We start from the raw sequence: 24,961 nt of genomic DNA on the forward strand, positions 1-24,961 counted from the left end.
TCACCAAAGACAAAACACAGATGGTAAGTAAGCCTTTGAAAAGATGCTTCAAATCATATGCCATCAGGGAGATGCAAATTAAAACAATAAGATACTAGTACACATATTAAAATGGCCAAAATCCAGAGCACTGATGACCAAAATACTGGGAAGAATACCAGCAAAGGGAACTTGTGTTCTATACTCGTGGTGATGCAGAGTGGTACAGAATCTTTGGAAAGTATTTTGGCAAACAAACCTAAACACATCTGTTTAGGAGAATAAAAAATACCCTTATAATATCATAATGAGAATGAAGTTTTACACATGTGTCTAACCTACAGAATGTAAAGACTCGATGCACCATAACATAAACTTTGGTCTCTAGGTAATTATAATATATCAGTGCAATTTCATCCATTAAAACAAATATACCTATTCTATAGATTTTATTCATGGAGAATGCCTTGTATCTGATCAAACTAAAATGAAAAATCTTTGAACTTTTCCTGATCCTTTTCATGAACTAAAACTCCCATAAAAACTAAAGTTGATTTAAAACAAACTACTTTTTATACTTTAAATTAGCATTACCACTTTGGGGCATAATATTTTTCATGTTTTACATTGTTTCTATAATTGTTATTTTAATGAACTGATAAATAGCTCACTTTGGGTGCTCATTCATACTGCAATTGTTTACTGAATGTCTGTGTGATTGAGATCCTGAGACTACTGCTAAATAAGAATTCCTGTATTATGTGCTCATGCATGCATGTTTGAAATGCAATCATCCATTTAAGTTTTCAGTGTGCAGTATAACTCTTTGAGAAGGTAATATTCTATACACCATTATTTAGCCATGAATTTTCAGAATAATTTTTTCTTACTTAAATTGACCCCAAAAGAAGATAGAAAAAATTAAAGAAAATAAATGTTATCAACAATACAGTTATGACCTGTGTTTTCCATCATAAATTAGTATTCTATGTATTTTTTCCCAATCTAAAGATGAAATTATTATCAAAGAAAATTTTAATTCTATGTGATATTTATCATTCTACCTAAAACATAACCCCTTCACCCTGAAAATAATGTTATTGGCCAGGCTTGATAAAATTCTGTTTTTTAAAAAAATGCATAAAGCATAAAATATATTTGTTTAATATTGGTTTTGATTAGAGAAATAGTACAATGGGTAAAGTGCTGCTTGCCCAGCTTCTATCCCTAGTACGATACATAGTTCTTCTTAATCAACCCAGGTTCTGTCCTAGTACTACATATAGTCACTTACCAGGTGTGATTCCTGAGTATAGAGCCAGGAATAAGCACTGGGCATAGCGGAGTGTGGCCAATAAAATCAAAACAAAATCCCCCCAAAATACCAAGAAATTAGTATTTATAGTTTATAAAAATTATTTTAAATACATATTTAAATTATAAATAATTTCCCAGAGCTGGGATGGAGTGATAGCACAGCAGTAGGGTGTTTGCCTTGCATGCGGCCAACTCAGCCAACCTGAGTTGGATTCCTCCACCCCTCTTGGAGAGAGAGAGCCCAGCAAGCTACCGAGAGTATCTCACCCGCATGGCAAAGTCTGGCAAGCTACCCATGACGTATTCGATATACCAAACACAGTAACAAGTCTCACAACGGAGACGTTACTGGGCCAGCTCAAGCAAATCGATGAACAATGGGAGGACAGTGCTACAGTGCTACAGTTCTTCCTGGAGCCAGACAGATAGTGAAGAGGCTAAGGTGTACAAGCCTTGCATGACCTGTGGCCAACTCAGGTTTGATCTAGAGCATCAGATAATCCCCCAGAGCATCTTTAGCTAGATTCCTTGAAGGCCCCAAGTATCACCAGACAGGTCTGGGTGGTCCTGCCAACACAAGGACCAAGAATAACTCATTCTGGAGCCTGGCATCAAACCAGATTGGTCAAGGTTTCCTTTGATTTTGTGAGCACTGCTCTGAAAGAGACCGTGGACCCCACCCACAAATAGCTCTATAATAAATGAGCTCAATGGCCTTCCACTTTTCTATTTTTCTCCTTTGCTTTCTAATATCTACATTTGGAACTCCATTCAGGACCCTGGCATGTCAGTCTTCTCTTAGCATGAAAGTTGCCTTGGGCAATTTTTAAATCTTCAACAAAGTTTGATTTTTCCTACCAGATTATTAATATCTAAAATGCCATAAATGATGTCCATTTATTTATCAAGAGTACTCAGTTAAGTTTTCTCATAAATTTGAAGTAAATTCTAGACCAGAAGGAGGATTTACAAGTTTCAAAAGGGTGAAAATTTTTGTAATCCTTGACTCATATTTCTAATGAATATAAATTGTATTCCAATATAATTTCAGAAGTCTAGACAAAATGAATTTGCTTTTATATTACTCTACTGTATTATTGCTTGCTTTTGGGGGGGTGTCACACCTTCTTGATGCTCTAAGGACCATGCAGTGCAATGAATTAGATCCTATGGTACAGTGCAATGGTGGGATTACCTGACCATCTCAGTGGTATTCATAGGGCCAGGTACTGTAGAATATCGAATTAGAGTTGACCAAGGTGAAAGGCATATATCTTAACACCTATACTATCACTGTGGTCCCTTACAAATATTTCTTTTCAGTTCTGCTGTGTTCTAGGAACTGAAATAGGAACATTCATCTCTAACTGGAAGTATAACATTAAATTATCCTTTAACCACTGTTTTTCAGTTTTCAAATCTGAATACAAAGTTATTTTTATCATTTTATGCGTTACATCATTTGACCATAATGAGTGGCTCCTTGAGTACCTGGAATATGGAAAATCTAGCAAATTGAGGTTTATCATTCAAAATTGTTCTAAAATAATATTACTTTATTATATGTTGAGCACAGTACTTGAATCATTGAAATCATTTGATAAGTATTGATGTCTTTTTATCTGCCATGTATTGATCCTTTCACTCCAGTAAAAACGGATTATAAAGATATTAAATTTACTTAAATATTTGTTTTCATTTTCCAAATAATAGAATTAATTTTGCATTCTAATGCATTTTCTAAATTGCAACATTTAGTAGCATTAAAAATGATTTCAGATTGTTTTTAGGTAATAGCTCATGTAAGGTCGTAAATCTGATTCTATGAAACAAATATCTTAGGCCCATCACCAAGAGCAGTTACCTGATTTACAGTAGCTCTATGCCAGGACAACATCATATTGCAGGGCCTGAACACAGAACTGGCAGATCCATATCACGAGGCTCAGTATCTCCAGATATGTCCCTGAGGACACTGAGTATTAAAAGGGACACAAAACAATCAAACAAAAAACAACCAAACAAAAAATTGTTTTTAGTTCATAGAACACAGAAAAAGCAGATCAAGTCCATTGATGACCTCTGGTGAAAACTGCATCCAGATTAACTTCCAATTAGAATCCATTATGTTCTCAAAAGATGTTTTACAAAGTTGTTGTATGACTTCTCAGAACTCTTTGAAAGGCAGTTTGACCACAAAATACTTTTGCTTCAAATATTTCACTGCATAATCAGTCTGTAAAGCAGTTTTGTTGTAAAGGGAAAATGGAAGAGGGATGTTCAAGAGGGCATCTTGAAACAAGAAATTTTATGTGACAATGTGAAACTTGAAAAATGAGTAACAGCATTTAAGAAATATAAGATACTCTAATCACATAAAATATCATGAACATTTTTATTTAAACTTTTTACAGTTTTATTTCATTTTCCCACTTTATTTTAAGTACCAGGGTTTACAAAATTGTTCATAGTGATTTTTTTTTAACTTTTGGGTCACATCCAGTTATCCTCAAAGGCTACTGGCTCTACATTCAGGAATTACTTCTGATGGTGTTCAGGGGTCCATAGAGGATGCTGCAAATGGAACCCAGGTTGGCCAAGTGCAGGGCAAATACTCTATTCACTATCCTGTTGATGATGATTTGTTATAGACATTCAATATGTCAACACCAATCCAACCACCACTGTAACCTTTTCCCCACCATTGTTCCATTTTCCCAACCACCCCTCAAGCCTTCCCCCATAAAAGCCCCACGGTAATTCATTTTATATTTCTTATTACCAGTACATGACTAAAAGAATGATCAAGAATACTTCAATAAGAGAAAATTTGTTGTATTTCACCACGGGGATTTGAAGTTATTGTCTGAGGGATTACTAAACTATTGTGGTTGATTGAGCCTTTGTATTACTGTTCTTGTTTTTTTTTTTTTTGAAATTCTAGTTTTTTTAAGATTAGTTGTCTTCTACATTATATTCCCATCCAATCTGGTGTGCTCCTACTGGGGTATCAGAATTATAGAGTTTGGAACTGTCCTGTGGCCGCAAATGCGGCCCCATGCTCCAGAAAATATAGACTATTTAAACTTGAGGCATGGTGTCAGCTGTAGGGGTTTGAGTGCAACCGAATGTTATTAGTATGGTGGAAAATTGTCCCATATCCCTCCCAAGATTACCCTGGAGTCTGAACCAGAGAAACCAGGGTTATTCACAAATATGCTCTCTCTGATAAAGAATTCTGAGATGAAATGCAGAGGATGTTCAAGGAACTACTCAAAGAATCTATGGAGGAGATATCCAGAAAACTAAATGAAAAATGAAAGAAACAATAGAATGGATAGTAGAGAAAATATAGGAATAAACGAGAGCAGAAATTTTTAAAAAGCTACAAAAAGAAGTGTCACAAATAAAGGATTCAGTAGACAAAATTAAAAACTCAGTAGGTGCCCTCAGCAGTAAGATGAATACAGCTGAAGACAGGATCAGTGAGCTTGAAGATGAGCAACAGAAACCACATAGGGAACAACAAATAATGGGAAAAGACCTCAAAATAGCTCTTAGGAGAATCAGAGACCTAGGGGATGACACCAAGAGGAACGAAATTAGAATCATTGGAGTGCAAGAAGGACAGGGAGGCAAACCCAATGAAAAGCCACAATCAAAGAAATAATTGCTGAAAAGTTTCCAGAGTTAAAGAATGCAGACATAGATATTCCAAGGAGCGAGAAGGGTGCCAGCTAAAAGAGACCTTAATAAAATCATTCCAAGGCATATCATAGTCAGAATGATGGATGCTGTGGACAGAAACACAATACTGCAAGCAGTAAGGTCAAAGAAGGAAATAACATACAAAGAAGCACCCCTTAGATTTACAGCAGACCTATCAGAGGAAACCCTATAATCCCTAAGACAATGGTTGGATATAGTGAAAAAACTCAATGAACTGAACACCTCACCAAGAATACTTTATCCAGCTAAACATTCACTCAAACTCGATGGAACTATACACCAGTTTGTAGATATACAACAGCTCAGGAACTTCATAGACTCAAAACAAATCTAAAACAATGATTAAAGGGGCTCCTGTAAGATAAGAAAGAAAATACTTATAAGCACAACCAACCCCTACAGAAAGATGCCACAAAACCCCATGACAATAATATCTCTCAATATCAGTGGTCTAAATGCACCAATCAAGAGACACAGAGTAGCAAAATGAATCCAGAAACTGAAACCAACAGTGTTTAGGCAAGAAAAAGACTTTAAAGGCACCCAGATAGGAAAGGAAGAAATCAAGCTCTCACTATTCGCAGATGATATATATGATACTATATCATGAGAGGCTATGAGAACCCCAAATCCTCTACAAAGAAACTACTACAAACAATAGACTTGTACAGTAAAGTTGCAGGCTATAAAATTAGTGCCCCAAAATCCATGGCCTTCCTATACACAAATAATGAGAAAGAGGAAAGTGACAAGAACAAAATAATCCCATTCACAATCTTGCCCCAGAAAATTAAATACCTCACAATCAGCCTAACTAACGAGGTAAAGGACCTCTACAAAGAAAAGTACAAAACGCTACTCCATGAAATAAAAGAGGACACGAGGAAATGAAATCATATCCCCTGCTCGTGGATAGGAAGAATTAACATTGTCAGAATGACAATACTCCCCAAATCTTTATACAGATTCAATGTGATCCCTATAAGGATACCCATGAAATTCTTCCAAGAAATAGATCAATAGGTTGAAATAGCTAAAGAAATTCTTGGGCAAAAGACGTGGGGAGGCCTTACCATCTCCAACCTTAAACTCTACTACAAAGCAGTAATAACTAAAACAGCATGGAACTGTTACAAAGGCAGGGCCGCAGGCCAATGGAACAGGGTGGAATATCAGTAAATACAACCCCAAATGTATGAACATCTTATCTTTGATAAAGGAGCGAGATATGTGAAGTGGAACAAGGAAAGCCTCTTCAACAAATGGTGCTGGCATAACTGGACAACCACATACAAAAAAATGGGCTTAGACCTCTACCTAACACCATGCACAAAAGTCAGATCAAAATGGATTAAAGGTCTCAACATCAGGCCAAAATCTATAAGATACATTGAAAACAAGGTCGGCAAAACCCTTCACGATATTGAGGCTAACAGTATCTTCAAAGATGACACTTCACTGACCAACCAAGTGGAAACATAGATAAACAAATTGGACTATCTTAAATTAAGAAGCTTCTGCAACTCAAAAGATATAGTGACCAGAATACAAAGACAATCTACAGAATGGCAAAGAATATTCACCCAATACTAATCTGATAAGAGATTGATATCAAGGATATGTAAATTACTGGTTGAACTCCACAAGAAGAAAACATCCAACCCCATCAAAAAACGGGGTAATGAAAAGAACAGAAACTTTCTCAAAGAAGAAATCTGAATGGCTAAAAGGCACATGAGAAAAAACTCTACATCACTAATTATCAGGGAGCTGCATATCAAAACAACAATGAGATATCACCTCATATCACAGAGACTGGCCCACATCCAAAAGAACTGGGGCAACTGGTGTTGGCACAGATGTGGTGAGAAAGGGACTCTCCTTCACTGATGGTGGGAATGCCGACTGGTCCAGTCCTTTTGGGAAACAGTACGGACGATTCTCAAAAAATTAGAAATTGAGCTCCCATTTGATCTAGCAATAGCACTCCTGGGAATATATCCTTGAGAGGCAAAAAAAAGTATAGCCAAAGTGACATCTGCACTTCTATGTTCATTGCTGCAGTTTTCACAATAGTAAAAATCTGGAAAAAACCCAAGTGCCCGAGAACAGATGACTGGTTAACAAAACTTTGGTACATCTGTACAATGGAGTACTATGCAGCTGTTAGAAAAGATGAAGTCATGAAATTTATATACAAATGGTAGTACATGGAAAGTATCATGCTAGGTGAAATGAGTCAGAAAGAGAGGGACAGACATAGAAAGATTGCATTCATCTGGGGAATATAAAATAACAAAATGGGAGACTAACATCCTAGAATAGTTGAGATAAATTACAGGAGGTTTACTCCATGGCTTGAAGACCACTCGCAGATGCTTATGGGAAAGGGCAGCTCAGAAAGAGAAGGGAACACCAAGTAAAGGGTTTGGGGGGTGGGATTCTCCCAGGATAGGAGATGCATGCTGAAAGTAGACCATAGACCAAACATGTTTGCCACTCAATGCCTCTTTTGCAAACCTTAGCAAACAAAAGGAGAGAGAGAACAAAAGGGAATGCCCTGCCACAGAGATGGGATGGGATGGATGTATGGGAGAGGTGGGAGGGTTACTGGGGTCATTGGTGGTAGAGAATGGGCACTGGTGGAGGGATGGGTACTCGACCATTGTATGTCTGAAACCCAAGTACAAAAACTTGTAAGGTCAACAACTGTACCACATGGTGTTTTACAAATAAAAAATTAAAAAAAAAACTGAATCAGTGAAACTGGGGAAATTGGTGGTGGAAAATGTAGAATGAAGAGATGGCTGTTGAAACCCAATCATAAAAAAATTTGTAACTGTATATCTCACTGTGATCTATTGGGAGAAAAAAGTTGTTTTATTGCTCTTTGTATGCTCACAAGCATACAAAATGAGCATACATTCAGAGCAATCATTTCATATATGTACTATTTAATCTATAGATTAAGCATGACATATGTACATAGATATTTATTGTATTAATACAACTAAATAGGGAATGCATTTATTATATATCTTCATCGGATTAAAATATCAAATTGATTTCTTGAAAAATCACCTCCAAAATTTTAGTTAGGATTTAAAGTTAAATTTAAATTAAAATAGTGGCACTTATCACCTTTATGTATTATGTATGAGTTTATGTCTATGTGATAAAAATATATATTTATAAATATACTTTTCTTCTTTAAAGGGTCACATGATAGCATCCAGCGATGCCTTTGGTGTTATAAAGCTATGGGACTTTCGGAAGCTCTTACCAATTGTATCCATTGATGTGGGCCCAAGTCCTAGCAATGAGGTGAACTTTAGTCCAACAGGTAAGATCTTCCTCATGATCTGTCACCAAAACATCTTTAATATTGATTCAGAAATTATCTTCATTTCTGCATTTTGCCATTTTCCTTGTGTAAATTTCCATACTATATTAGAATATGTTGCATGCATTATATTTTGTCATTTTATATAACATTTGCCATCTCGCAAGTCATTACATTTATCATATATTTAAGGAGAGAAATAATAGAGGAGGTAAGGTGTATTAATATGAAAAATGAGTTCCATGCAAAATCTTGGTGTCTTCATCCCTTGGAGTAACTATTGAAGGCATGTAAGTTAGGGTTTCTGAAAATAAAATAGCTGAGAGTGGAGATGAGTAAAATTTGGCAAAAATGGAATTGAGAGTGCCAGAGGGACACTACATGGGGTAGGACTGTTACCTTGCATGTAACATGGACGTGATACCCAGCATCATTTATGGTCTCTTACACCCTACTTGGAATGATCCCTGAGCAATGAGATGAGGAAGTCTTGAGCAATGGTGAATATGGCAAAAGGAAGTAAAAAAGGATGGGGAGGCAGGGAGGGAGGGAGGGCGGGAGGTATGGAGGGAAGGAGAGGGGAGAAAAGGAAGAAAGAATAAAAGCAAGAAAGAAAAAATGGGAAGAGGTGACGGAATGAAGCAAGGGAGGGAGGGAGGGAGGGAGGGAGGGAGGGAGGGAGGGAGGAAGGGAGGAAGGAAGGAAGGAAGGAAGGAAGGAAGGAAGGAAGGAAGGAAGGAAATAAGGAAGGGAAATATTTTAGCTTGTTAATTTAAAAATTTATCCTTACTCTCCAGATCTTGTAAATAATATTCCTTTTGCTTATTTATTTATTTTTCTTTGGAGGATAAACCCAGTGATGCTCAGGGATTCCTTTGTACTCAGGGGAACTTATTGGGGCACTGGGGATCTAACCTAGATAGATCATTTGCAAGCAAAACCCTACCCTCTGTGCTATCACTGGCTGCTAATATTAAGTATTTTTATTCATTGTAACGTATTTCTGGGCTTGAGCGATAGCACAGCAGTAGGGCGTTTGCCTTGCACGCAGCCAACATGGCCGACCCGAGTTCGATTCCTCCTCCCCTCTCGGAGAGCCTGGCAAGCTACCGAGAGTATCTTGCCCGCATGGCAGAGCCTGGCAAGCTATCCGTGACGTATTCGATATGCCAAACACAGTAGCAACAAGTCTCTTGATGGAGATGTTATTGGGCCTGCTCGAGCAAATCGATGAACAACGGGAGAACTGTGAACCGTGACCGTAATCTATTTTTATATTATTTAGCATCTTTTTACAATTACACAAGCATTTTACATCAAAATTTCATCATTTTTATAATTGTGTAGCAGTTTAACCACCACCAAATGTTCTTCACTGTCCATCTAAAATGGCTCATTCTCAAGAGCTATGAACATAGTGCTGCTCACGCCCTGCAATGGCTGGAACCTCCAGAGAAAACTTTGTGGTACTCAGGGGCTCCAAAGTATATCAGACATGGGCCAGGCAGTGCCAAGGAAGGAGCCTGGGTCAGGTTCCCTTGCCCTAATTCTACTTCCTGAGCCCTATTTGTAATGGTAGCGTTTGCATAGAACACAAATTGTGATTGGATAAGATTACTTTACAAGTATGTATATTTTAGCTTTGTTATGTTTTCAGAATTTTAAAGGTAGTTGAAATTTATTTACAATAGTTGGATGCTGTGGAGATGTTAAGATTTTGAAACGGAACTACATTACAAAGAAATATTTTTTAAACCCATTATGAATTCTGAATTCTGTAGTTCATAAAGTATAATGTGATAATAATAACTCATGAGATGATGTGTTTTGTGGTAATGGTTTTGTAATTTTGCCATTGAAAATATAGTTTAGTATAGTACATGTAACTTCTAAATGAGCTTTAAGTTGCATTTTGTTTAGTTTGATATAGTAACCTAACCATACACACAAGGTCTTCTTTAAAAATGTTTTAAGAAATATCCTTCAATTAAAACACTTTTCAATCTATCAGAATTAAAGAAGTAAACATGTTCCAGAACAAATATGCCATCCATGAGAACTGAATTATAATACACATTTGTTAATATTTTTATATATACTTTGATATACAAAATTCCATTAAGGTAATGTCTATAACAAACTATCTCAAAGTCTAAAAAGTACTTTTTAATTAATTTGAGCCAACGTTCATGTATTCATGCTCTTAAATTTGGAACTCTAAAATTTTAAGTTTTAATTGAGTAGAAGGTGTTTTGAAATGATATTCTAGCAACAGTATAAATATAAATATATAAACATAAGGATATATTTATATACGAATATTTTATATTAAATCTTTATATGTTCTATATATAAATTTATTATACATATTTTATATATAGTCACTGTTGTGATTAGGTATGTTGCTATTGCTTTTCAATGTCCTGTTCAGTTTACAAGTTTTTTCCACAAATGGTAGAAACCTGAATTTAAGTAAATGCCAATATCTATCATAAAGTCACACTAATCAATATCATCTTAAGGACCTGGGCACAATAAAGCTAAGTTTTTCTCTCCATAATTTTAGTGGTCTTGGTAATACACTATTTTTAATAAAGGTGTGAGAACCAAGGGCAGAGTTTTAAGAACTATAATTGAGGAAATAATGTGACCTAGGGATTCTTGTAATGAAAACACTTTATCAGTTTGAAGGAAAATAATTTCTACATGGCGTCCCCACTCCTTTGACTCATTCTTTAAGGAACCTGGATTAATTAATTTCAATTTTATATGTTTCATAAATTGGTCTCATTTTGTATATCATTGAATAATGATAGAGAAATTAATGTTTCTCTGTGGGGAAAATAAGAAATCAGTGATGACTTGAAAGGTTGAACTCTATCAAAAAATGGAAGGAACTAGAGCAAACACAAGATTTGATGAAGGTATAAACAGAAAGGTAAAAGTCACAAGTGAATTATTATTATCTCAAGAGAGTTAAGAGGAATAAACTGAATCCCCAAACAAGATTAAAAAAAGAATAGGGACCCATATCTCTATTCTAATCTAAAATCACTCAGAAAAAGATAATTAAAAGAATGACAGTTATAAAAATATTTTTAAATGAACATAAAATGAAATCTTACTTAATCATCTCTAACTGTGATTTCAATTGACATCTCTTTATAAATGCACTAGTCATTTTTAAAAAATAGAATTCATTTAAATTTTGGACAATTTACATTTATCAAGGACTCACATAAATTGTACCAAATCATATGTTTTGGTTGAAAGTTTATAAGAATTAAATACTTGTGCAGTAAATAAACCTAAGATGTTGTCTCTCCCAAGTTAACTAATACGAAAGAAGGTTCTGGTTTGCTCTCAATTATTCCCTTAGACCTGAGGAGAAATCATCAAAACATACATGTGTCATTAACTTAATATCACATAATATATGTAGAAATATTTATACCATTCTCTCAATGTTTAACTCAGGGACTGTGAATATTTATTAGATATTCCAAATAATTGCCATAGAAACATTTCTTATTGTCTACTTCATTTATATAGATCAGTTTGATTGAAAAGCATTTTGAATTATGAAGCATGCTGTCTAAAAAGAATTCTTCCTATATGCAATGACTTATCTTTATAATTAATTTTTACTACATATTTGGCATAGCATGGAATAAATTGGTATACAAGTCACTAGTTAAAACTATGGCCTATAATATATTATCTAACTTTCCACATGTCAAATTTGACTCATTATCTATTAGCTTCGCAGTAGATCCTTTCATTTTTAATTTATAAAAGTAAACATGTACTAAGGTATACTACATCTTGAAAATTTACATAAGTATTCTAAAATGTGTGCTTTAAAATAAAAATATTTGGTACCAGAGAGATACTACAACAGATAGGTCACTTGCTTTGCTTGCAGCCAATCCAAGTTCAGTCTTTAATACACGATCTGAGCCCCACAAAAAAAACTTGCCAGAAACAATTCCTGTTTGAGGACTCAGGAGAAAGTCCCACACACTTCTAGGTGTGTCCCCTCCATCACCACACAAAAGTAGGTAAAAATAAAATAAAAATATTTGTAAACAAGAGAAACACTTTGGATCCATCACATATACAACATCTTTCATATTTTCAATAAAGTATTTAATCATACATTCCACATTTTTATTAGGAAAGTCAGTTTCTTAATAGAAATCACTTGATCACTTGACTTCCCGTTAATCATCAATTTGCTCGAGCAGGCACTAGTAAAGTTTCCATTTGTCCCTGCCATGTGCTAGTGTAGCCCAATGGCATATTTTCATTCTAGGAACATGAAAAGCCTCAAGCCGATAGTTCCGGGTCTTGACAAAAGTAGCATGACCATCTTGTAGGTGTGCAGCCACGCGGTCTTTTAATGTACCATGGAATTCAGTCAGTAACAGCTCTAGTCCAGTGCTCATTTCCAAATCTCATTGTGTGTTCAGTCCATCTGATTTTTTGATGCCTTGGCAAATGAGACAGCGTCCCTGACTCTTGACTGTCGACGGAGTTTGGAACTCCGGATTCTTTCTCTCATTTGAGTGAAATGTGATATTCCAAGCATAGCAGTTTCAATTCTTCTTTGGGATACCCGAATAGCGTTCTCATCCTAGGGCCCAGGTCTCTGAGGCTTATGTTAATTCAGGAAGAACAGTGGAATCGAAGAGATGTGCCCGAAGCTAGAGGTTCTTTGTCCTCTTAGCTATTTCTTTGATGCTCTTGAAGGCATTCCAAGCCACTCTCTTTATCCTGTGCAACTCAGGTACCAGGTCATTTGTCATGTTGACTTCTCGACCTAGGTACACATAACTGTTGCATTCAGAGATATTTGTTCCGTTGAGAGCAAAAGGAACATCAAGAACGAGATTGTTTCTCATAAACATTGTCTTCATGAGATTCAGCTGCAGTCTGACCTTTCCACACTCATGGTCATAGTCAGCCAGCATTTATGCCACTAGGCTAATGTTTGGTGTTATTAGAATGATGTCATCAGCAAAGTGAAGGTGGTAGAGTTGTCAACCATCTATCTTGACTCCCATTCCTTCCCATTCCAGTCATCGCATGACGTTCTTGAGGGTGGCAATGAAGAGTTTTGGTGAAATGGTATCACCCAATCTAATGCCTCTCTTGACATCAATGATCACTTCTTTACAGAATGGTGAGATCCTGGTAGTGAATCTATAATACAGCTCACAGAAGATGTTGATGTGTTGAGTATGAATGCCCTGATTGGCTAGAGCTTCAATGACTGCTTTCGTCTCAACAGAATCAAAGGCCTTCTTTAAATCAATGAAGGTTAGACAGAGGGGCATCTTGAACTCCTGAGAAACCTCAATGAGATTGGTTATCATACGGATATGGTCAATTATGCTGAATCCTTTGTGGAACCCAGCTTGCTCCCATGGTTATCCTTCATCTAGTGTTCTACCAATCCTATTCATGATGACTTGAGTGAACAGCTTGTAGATGAAAGACAATAAGCCGATCGGGTGATAGTTGCCAATGTCGTGGATGTCTCCTTTCTTGTACAGTAGTACAGTCCTGCTGGTTTTCCATTGGGATGGAACCTTGCATTCAAACAGGTAGCATGTGAAGAGCTAAGCCAGTGTATTGATGAGTACTAATGGCATATTCTTCAGGTGTTCAGGTCTGACCTTGTCTGGGCCAGGTGCTGTTTGTTTCTTTACCGACAAAATGGCATGTCGAATTTAGGAAAGGAGAACGTTGGGAATGACATATCCATCCTGTGGAATTTGGTATGTCAGCAGGTGGATGTGGCTATCAAAGAGATCTGAGTAGAAATCATGGATAATCTTCTCCATTGCCCTTCTGGAAGATGTGATAGATCCATCAGGACGTCAGTGGGCAGTCATCTTGGTCTTGTAGTTGGCGAAGGACAGGCGGGCATTAAGAATGCTTTTCCCAGCTTCTGCTGCATCTACCAGCACTGCTACTCTTTTCTCTTTGAGGTCTTCCTTTTTCCCATCTCTGCACTGCTTTGCAAGCTTGGACATTCGCTTGTGGTTGCCTGAGACAGGTGCTAAACCAAGTTGGCGAATACGCTCAAGAGTTTTCGAAGACAGGCATTTTTTTTGTGGCTATCTCTCTCTTGGCGTTTCTTGCACAGTCATGGAGGTGCTGAACCAGTCGATCATATTCCTTGTCAATGTTGTCAATGATGGCATCTTCCCTTTTTGCAGTAATAGTGCCAAAGAGCTCCCAGTTGGTGGACGTTCTGGGAGTTCTCTTCTTAATCTTTGCAGCCCTTTCTCCCCGCTCTGTGAAGTACAAATTTGCACGGAGACGGTGGTCTGATCCCGTTTGGAATTTTGGGACAACAGCGACATCAGTCAGACAAAACCATTGACTGAATATGATGTGGCCAATTTTGTTGTGGAAATGTCCACTGGGAGACTCCCATGCCCAACGTTTAGATTCGGCCTTCTGAAACTGTGAGTTACCATGGATGGTCTTGGTCGACACGATGAACTCAGACAGTCGGTCACCCTGTTCATTCCATTCTAGGCCATGGGTCCCGATGTGGAGTTCTTCAGCTGATCTTCTTAATCCTATCTTGGCATTAAAATCACTGACAATGATCTTGTAGAAGTTGTGCTTTTCTTTATAGAACATCTCCAGCTCCATGTAGAACTTCCATGCTCCAGAAGCTTTCCAAAAGCTTGGGCCAAGACTCACGCACAAGTGAAGCCCCACAGAACAAAATAAGCGGAACTATGAGACCTTGGACTTCAAGCTCAATGGACCTGAAGACAGAGATCTTATGCTTGCTCCCACCAACCACATGTGAGGAAGGGATTAAAACCAGGAGACCCACCCTACCCTGCCCTGTCTGCTTCCACCAATCGCCAGAGATCCACGGATTGGATTATGCACAGAAGACCCATTCTACTGGTACCAGATAAATACCTCACGGGCAGTCCAACACTACTTCCACTGCCTCCACTGCCCAGCCGCCGCCACGCTCCAGGATGCTTTCCAGACCATACTTCTGCTTTGTGGCCACGGGACTCATCATAAGATACTTAATACCCATCTTCCAGGATTGCTGCACCATATATGATAGGGTTCAGATATGGTTTGAACCATGAGAACACCTACAAGGGTGTTTAGAGGCTGCCCTAAAAGCCTCTATCCATCTCGGAGAGCCTTGGAAGCTACCGAGTATTCCATCCGCACTGCAGAGCTTGGAAAGCTATCCCTTGTATATTTGATATGCCAAAACCGATAATTACAATGGTCTCATTCCCCTGCCCCTGAAGGAGTCAACAATACGGCAGTGTTGAGAAGGATGAGGAAGGAGAGGCTAATAAAATCTCAAGGCCGAACTAGGCTGCCAAAACAAAGAAAGACAAAAATGATTGTCTGTCCTTTCAATGCACATGTGCTGGCATCAGATACATCCATCGAAGACCTGATGGTACAAGCATGAAAAATCAAGTACAACATCATTGGTCTGACCGAGACAAGAAGGCATCAATCACATCACGCCGTTTTTGACACTGGAGAACTATTCCTTGGAACATGCGATAAAAGAGGTGTTGGAGTCGTCAGTATCCTTATCAACACGAACTTGGCAATGAGCATTGATTCATTCAAATCCCTAACAACTTAGATGTGACTCACTGCCAGCAGTTTCTATCTCCGTTGTCTATGCACAAACATCTAATTATGATGAAGGAGAAATTGAGAAGTTCCTAATAGAAATAGTGGAATATATAATTGTCTTGTATTCTAATATTGTTCAGAAGGGCAAGATAAATCATATAAAGAGAAAATCTTAGCATAGCTATCCACCATTTTTATCCTAGAGCTAGAAAAGGGTTTTAGAACTCATTCACATTGGAGATGGGACAATTTGTAAACACAATGGTGTGTGAGTGAGTTGGCCCAAGGTCTGCCAGTGTAGGAGATTTTTAATGAAGGTTTTAGTAACAATAACTACCAAAATAAATAAGTGTTAAAACATCATTCTTGTGTATATTAGAGACAATTAAATGATTAAATGAGTAGCTATCTGTTCTGAAAAACGATACAATGAAATCACAAGGTTATGTATTATAAGATAAAGCTTTTTTTCTATAAGAAATCAGTTTTTTACACATTTACAAAAGGAATTATATGTGGTATAGCATTGTTTACATGTTTCATTTGCAAAACATAAATTCTGACAAATAATCTATGTTTAAAGATTATATACATCTATTAGTGCATATTTTTGGAGCACGCATTTATAAAAAGATAAGTATCTTTTCTCATTAAACAGAGAAACTGTGGGTAATATAATGCTACACACATTTGTGAGTATTCACTATCTAAATGATACCTCTCATTTGGCATACTCAAAATGTCAAATGTTTTACCATTCAAAAATTTATTGCAACTTCAGAAAATGTTAAATGGAGTTGCATAGTAAAAGTAATAAAAATGAACTGAAATTTATACTTATACTTTCACACATCTCTCATTCCATCATGTTTATATAGTTAAGCAATATTTCCTCTTCCATTGTAAATGGTAATTCTGGTATGTTTGCAAAGAAGTCACATCCCTAGAATATGCAGCAACTGAAATTTAAGCCATATGGGAACATTCCTGGAGAAAGCTTATCAGTAACAAATCATCAATATGGACAGGTTTTCCCATAATTTGGCGATAATCCTAAATATTCTCCACAAGCAGAACTACAATGGAAATAAAAATGTTCAATGGATGGAGGGAGCAGGGGAGGGAAATGACAGAACTAGAAAATATGCAACCCCCCGCCCCCTGTTATTCAAAACAAGATTAACCGCAAATCTTTGGTTTGAATTTGATTCACCTGTTTGTGTTTGCAAGAACAGCATCTTATTGTTTTGCATTTAAAAGCAGATTGTGGTTAATTTCTTCTTTTGAAATTATGTAGTGTAACACAGAAATCAATCATTTAGAAGTTAGAAACTCTGGTTTTAAAGTTTTTCTACTTTTCATTAATTAAATCACCTTGGTGAAATTTCTAAACATCTCTGAGCCTCACTTTCTGTGAAACAACAAAAACACATGCAAAAATGGTTTTTAGGTACTGAATGGTTTTTAGGTATTGAAAGAGTGATGCTTAAGTGATTGAAAACAGGATGAGTGCCTTTTGATTGTCCCAGAATACTACTTGGAGAAAGTTTTATAGTTTTGCCACTTAGGGATGAACAGAAATAGGGAGCTCTTAGAGCTTTGAAAACTTGAGTAGGTGATTGGAGAAGTCTACGGAATTCTTATTAGCAACACAGAATACAGGGCTGGAGAAAGCAATGCAGAAAAGGAGATGAGGAGATCTCAGAAGAACTATCTAGTCTCCATTGTATAAGGCTCAATATGTGACAGAGGACTTATCTATTCATTTACATATTATTCAAGACTATTTCACGCTAAAATGGCAGATTTGAATATATGCAACTTAAAATAGCTAACATCTGGCTTTTTATAAATGTATTTGCCAAGGTAGTGTGCTCAGGATATTAACCTTGGTAATGAGGCAAGATCAACCTACACCTCTCAATCTAGTCCCTTTACTTCATCTTTTGATTTGAGTTGACCCATAAGAAAAGCTCATTTAACTTCTCACTAAAAATCAATGAGCTTATTACTGTAACAAATGTGTACAGTGAAGGATAGACTGTATACACAAATATCACCAAATTTTTATTGTCTAGTAATTTGTGCCTAGTGTTCATACTAATTCCTAGCGTTTTATGTTGGTAGCACTCATAATTTTTCTGTTTATGCCTCTCTTGAGATCTTATTTTCTCTTTAATGTTCCCTAAGGTTCATATTGCTTTATTCATCATTACCCCTATGTTTGCTAAATTGCTTCTACCATTACCAGTAGGAAGCCAAAGAGATTGACATGAACAAAGTCATAGGTACCTTAAGGATCTGAAGCAGAAATTCTCTCAGTCAGGAATGCCTCATCCCACCACAGTTAGAATTTGAAGAACAAAGTGATGACAGTTACAGTATCTATTTCATTAAGTGCAATGAGACTAACAAAAAATTGGAAAGGGGTTGTGCCAGAAATAAGGAATTTTCTATAAGCCCGGGTGGAAAACCAGATACAGAAGCATATACTTCTCAGCTTTATGATAATCATAGTCACACCTAAGCAAAAAATTTCTTTACAAGTTAGAAAAAAATTACTTACAAGTAGTCTATACCTTACTGCCATCTTGATTTTACTCTTAACTCTGACTGGTTTAAAGAATTTAATTTTATTTCAGTTGACACAAAGATCTGAAACCCATGTTTTGCATTTAGAAACCCTGGGTTAGATGCCTGGCATCACAGGTCTCTCAACATCTTCAGGAAAATTCCCTGAGCACCAAGTGTAGCCCTCAATTAGCAATGAGTGTGGCAATGAATGAAAAATAAATAGTAACTAAATCAATCAACAATTATTTTTAATATGTAATCTGAAAATGAATCTGAATCTATGATGCCTGATATAAGAACTCTCAAAAATGTTCAGAAATTTGCAGCTGAAGTTATAACAGGAGATAATGCACTTGATTCGCATGTAGCCAAGCTGTGTTGCATCCCTGGCACTTTGGTCCTCTGAGCCCTCCCAGAAGTGAACCCTGAGTACAGAGCCAGGTAAGCCCCGAACACTGCCAGATGTGGCTCAAATACAAAACGTTTTATTTATTTATTTATTTTGCTTTTTTGGATCACACACAGTGATGCACAGGGGTTACTCCTGGCTCTGCACTGAGGAATTACTCCTGGCAGTACCCAGGGGTATGGGATGCTGGGAATCAAACCCAGGTTGTGTACAACTCAAACGCCCTACCCACTGTGCAATTGCTCCAGCCCCTTTTCAGAAATTCTTGATAAATTGATTAGGATAAAAATTGCTTCACAGAACAAATCTTTAACATTGATTTATAAACTTTCATGTTTTGGGAATAGTTGAGTGAAAAATATGAGAAAAAACAATTGGTATTGATAAGTCAAGACTTTTAAGGACAGGACTATAGTTTTGGGTAAAGACAATATGGAGGAGCATCTGGCACAGTGAGAACTCCAAGACCCTCATGCATATGAAAGAGCACAGATAACACAATTATGATTGGCACAAAGAGTCAAGGTGACCAAGTTTTCTTCCAATGTGCCCTCCTGCATTGTTATAGCAACAAAATGCAGAAGTAGTTCTGTGAGATTAATGTAACTATTTAAAATTTTGTTTATGCTTATAATGCTCATGAACATCCACATTTCATTAGTAATCTTCATCCCAACATCAAAATGGTAGCTTTGTCCACCAAACACTCAGGCTCCCCAGTGGACCAAGAAGTCATAAATATTTCATTTCCTGTGGCCAAGAAAGATTGGCTCAAGTTATTGCTAAAATTGAAAAAAACACTGATGTTATTTTGTACATGTGTTGTCACACTGGATGTGATACTTATGACTGCATCAAAAGTTTTGCTTGCACTTGAGGTGACATCACCAAGAGGTAGCTAAGTAGCATCTAAAAGAAGATACTCCGGGGGCTTTTTCATTATTTCAAAGAATTTCCCAATATTGGAGGGCCTGGGACACAAAAAAATTCTCACTATGCTTGAAATGGTAAATAAGTTAACCTGTGTGTAGATGAATATGATTTTAGAAAGTTATTAGATATGGTTCCTGAGAAACTGATTAATGAGTTGTAGGAATTAAAACAGGAATGCATAGCTGAGAAAGAGAAAAAAAATAAAATGAAAAGCTATGAGAAGTAAAAGTAACTCCAAAGAATTGAGTGGATGAGTTTAGCAGAAGCTTTGCAAACTCCTCTTCCCAGCATAAAATGTTTTCATCAATATGGGGAAATGTTCATGGTCTACATTTTCTGCTTACAAGCAAATCTATAGTGATTAAAGAGAAAAAAGTATGAAAACTACAGTGGATCTATTTCTGAAAAGAGCAATTCCTCCTTAAGAAAAGCTTCAAGAAAGCCCCTTAGGACTGATTTGAGAAGGCGCATTATCTTTGTGATAAGAGTTCAGGGCTGGAACAGTTGCCTTTCTTGAATGCAATTAACCTCAGTTGAATCCCTGGCACCATTATAACTCCTTTCCCCTGAGCTGCTGAGAATGATACCTGAGCACAAAACTAGGAGTAAGACAAAGCCTCAGTGATTATGGCCCCAAGAAGGAGAGAAGGAAAGAGATGGGGGGAGAGAGGGAGGGAGAATGAGGGAGAGAGAGAGAGAGAGAGAGAGAGAGAGAGAGAGAGATTCATGGTCAGTTATTGCCCCTGAAAACACTGTAGTGGAACAAGATATGTAGTGAACAAGATATGAAGTGATATTCGTAATCCTGCCTGGGCTAATATGTGCTTCTATCTATGTCATTGTTCTGAGCAAAAAAGTTTTAAAAATTTAAAAAGAAGTTAAGGAACTTAGAGTGTAAAGATATAAAAAGGAATCCTTTTTGTACAGCTGTACAATGTGTATTTTAAGTGTCGCTATTAAAAGTCAAAATTATTAAAGAAATTTTAAAATTCATAAGGTGAAACTTTACTGAAAATGAGGCTAACGAGGGTGGGAGAAACTTGAAAACTAACAAATGTTTACTAGGTCAGGGATATTATTTATAATTTATTATTATTACATATAAAACATATTATGTTATATATAATAAAATATTATTCATAATTCATAACTAGCTTGTTCTAATTTGGTGTCTTTTTATTCTGGTTGATTGGTGGCAACATCCATACCAGCTTTTTGGGTGTTTTTGTTTGTTTGATTGTTTGTTTTTGGTGGGGATGGGGGTTTGCCATATACAACTTGTGTCCTTAGTGATTATTTAGGGATTATAGCTGGCAGAGTTTGGGGACCCACATGGGGTTCTAGGGATTGAACCTAGGATGACCTCATGCAAGGCAAGAGTTCTACCCTTTGTACTATTATTCTGACCCATTATTACTAGTTTCTTAAGTATATTATATTCCAACAATATATCAAAAATTGAGAACTAAAAGGAATTTTATTTTCATCAAATAAGAGTCTAATATTGTATGAGATCAATACCCCAGGACAGTAGAAACAAGGGTCAAGAGAACTGCTGTTCGGTTGGAAGCTTGCCACTAGGTGTGTGTGGAGGGGCGGGAAGGGGGGGCAGAGGAGAGGGCAGTTAAGATAAAGAAGGGACCACCATGACAATGATAGTTGGAAATCAGCACTCAAAATCTGAGTGCTGAAAGTAAGTAAAGGAGAAACATGATAATCATTCAGTACCTGCGTTTTCATACCACAGTGCCCAAAAGGAGAGAGAAAGAGAGGGAGATAGAGAGACAGAGACAGAGTGAGAGAGAGGGAAAGAGGGAAGGAGGGAGGGAAGGAGGGAGGGACAGAGAGAGGGGAATAAAGAAAAGATGCAGATGAGAAACTTGGCATTTTGGTGGTCGTTAAAGTATACTGGATGGGTGTTGGAACTTTGCATGACTGAAACCCAATAGGAACACTTTGTACCTGTATCTCACAGAGATTCAATAATTATTTTTTAAAAATGAGTCTACTATAGGATTAAAAATGTATTTAAGAGACAATAAAGTGTATAAAAAGCTTGTGTTACATGCAACACACCTCAATTCAATCCTTGGCATTTCATATGGTCCCCAAACTGTCTTTAATTGTCTCTGACCACAGAGATGGTGGTAAGCCCTGAGCACAACCAGATTTTCTTCCTCTAGCCCTCACAGGGTCTAATATAGTTGAAAATGGCTTTCAGGGTCTAATATAGTTGAAAATGGCTTTCAGAATACATTAGAATGTGTGTATCCTTTTAGATGCTATTTAAAGATGTTGTGATTCAAATTACACCCTTGCATAAGTAATTCCTCCATTTTGGAATGTCTTCATTGTTTTAGAATAATAAAATGAGGTGCCCAGTGCCCATAAATATCTTAACTGTATCTAAATTGAATTTGTAAAAATAATTTGAAATGCTTAACATCTCATAAGTCAAAAAGGAACACCAAAGTTAAAATTAAGACTAAGGGTTGTTTATCTATGGTTTGTAAAATAAAATCAAACAGGACATTTTGCCTGTATTGACTTCAACTTAATCATCTCTAGAATAAGATATTTAAATAAAATGACTTTATTCAGTGAGTTTTATCAAAGTATTACTCGAGCTATTACCATTCTCCTGTATATATTTGGACAATAATATAACTAAAGTAAAACTTAAATGTTTTTAAAACTTAAATACAGTTTCAAGTATAATTGTATAACTGAAACCCAAGCACAAAAATTTGTAAGTCTATAACTGTACCTCATGGTGTTTCACTAATAAAAAATAAATTTAAAAAAATGAGAACCAAAAATAATAAAGTATAAGTAAATAATTTTACTTTTCCTGTATCCAATAGTATTACAATTTGATAGAAAATAAAGATTTTTTAAGGATATGATGGAAAAGGAACACCATTTATTGTTGGTAAGAATGTTTTTGGTTCACATTTATGAAAAGCAGTATGGCTTCTACTTAACAAGCTTAAAATAAAGCTTACACATGACATAGTAACTCCACTTATTGGCATCATCCCAATAACACAAAAACATATGTTGAAAAGAGATATGTATGTCTGTACATTGCGGTACAATAGCTAGAATCTGGAAGCAAGCCAAATAAATGTCCAACAACAAATGAATGGATAAATAAACTGGGGCATTTAAAGACAATGAAAATCTATTCAGCTATAAGAAAAGCTGAAAACTTACAGTGTGTTAACAATACACTTGGAAGGAACTTGAGGGTGTCATGTTAAACAGATAAATCAGAGACAGAGGAAAAATAGCTGATGAAAATCTCACTCGTCAATGGTAAAGAGACAGAACAAGAAAATGGTAAGGAATGATGGCGAATATTTGGTCCTGGTTTACAAATTTCAGACTACCTAGTGAAGGGAGGAATACACAGGTAGTTTAAAATTAACGTAAGTACATTGGAGGAGGATATTGGCACCTGGATGGTAATGAAGTATTTACCTAGTGAAGTATAATAATGGTTTATATCAAGACCACAAATGTTAATTTAGTATTGTGAACACATTACCTTAACTTAGATAATAAAAGGGTTATTTAAGCATGAAGTTTCAATTCAAATGGTAGCTTTGTAGTTCTAGAGTACCAAAAGACATATTCATTTTGTAGAAACCAAAGTTTTAGGAAAAAATAAATGTGTATGTTCCAACATTTCACTAAATTAATAACTCAGTCAAACTCCTTTGATAATGCTATATGAGATAGATAAATGATTACTTTAGTGAAATCAGAGCAGAAAATTACTTATTAATCTTACAAATTAAAGTTTTATGCAGTCACAATTAGCTACTATGATTGCAATTGTCTAAATGATACAAAAGAAAAACAATCGCATTGTTAATTGTTCAATTTGGTGCAGTATTTTAAAGATCAGTTTAGTTCAAATTGTTTCCTAACTCTCTGATGTAGTTGTATTAAAAACAAGTATAATTATAATATGGTATGTATAGATAGTCAAAAGGTGTTTGGAAATGATTTTTATATAAAATATGCAGATTTATGTTTATCAACAAGTTTATTATCAAGCTTACATATATAGTTATGTACAATTAGAATCCAGTACATGTATAAAAAATGACAAATTCTATATTGGCATCATCATTTTCATTAATATTTTTTAGAAGTATTAATATAAGAATCATTTTACAAACGGATTTAGAGTGATTGTAGGCATACAACACTGTGCACTTTATCAGTAGATATTTTAAAATTAATTTTTTTCTATGTAGCAAGTATGATAAATTAGTTCCACGACTAGCTACGTATTAATAGCTGCAAGGCAATAAAATATTTTAATGCCTATAATTAGTTACGCCTGCCTGTTTACAGATGTAATAAAATTGCATGCACATCAAGAATAGGTCATGTTGAAATATGGTAAATGACATTTCTGCACATATCTTAATCAAGAAAAACACATTTGTATAAAGATTTTAGACATAATAAGATGTTTAAATTATTCTAAGGGGCACAAAATTTTGTTACTAAGAGGAATACATTATTTTATTCTAATACCTAGTTATTAGATTAATATGCAAGCTACCGAGAGCAGCCCGCCAGCACAGCAAAGCCTGGCAAGCTACCAGTGACATACTCGATATGCCAAAAACAGTAACAGTAACTGTATCATTGTATCACTGTCATCCCATCGTTCCTTGATTTACTTGAGTGGTAGCTAGTAACATCTCTATTCCTCCCAGTCCTGAGATTTTAGCAGCCTCTTCTTATTCATCTTTTCCCAACAATTGAAGGCTCTTTCAGGATCAGGGGAATGGGACCTATTGCCATTACTGTTATTGGCATTTCAAAAATGCCACGGGAACCTTTCCAGTCTCTGCCCATGGGGGCGGGACACTCATGGTAGCTTGCCGGGCTCTCCCAGAGGCATATGTTTTATGTATTTCTCTCTATGATCTGTTGCCCACTGTCTGAAGCCCACCAAACACTGTGCAGCAACTATGGAAAATGGGTAGGAAGCACCCTAT

General features: G+C 36.2%; 1 protein-coding gene across 1 annotated transcript in view; it reads left to right on the forward strand.

Annotated features, from left to right (window-relative positions):
• The window catches only part of SPAG16 (sperm associated antigen 16), a 1,095,878-nt gene that overhangs the window by 792,473 nt on the left and 278,444 nt on the right, over window positions 1-24,961 (forward strand). Inside the window, 1 exon segment of the mRNA XM_056111979.1 lies at window positions 8,242-8,368. Within this exon segment, the coding sequence (XP_055967954.1) occupies window positions 8,242-8,368 (127 nt within the window).

The sequence above is a fragment of the Sorex fumeus genome, unplaced genomic scaffold (assembly GCF_029834395.1).
Source record: "Sorex fumeus unplaced genomic scaffold, SorFum_2.1 ptg000014l, whole genome shotgun sequence".
Classification (NCBI taxonomy): domain Eukaryota; kingdom Metazoa; phylum Chordata; class Mammalia; order Eulipotyphla; family Soricidae; genus Sorex; species Sorex fumeus.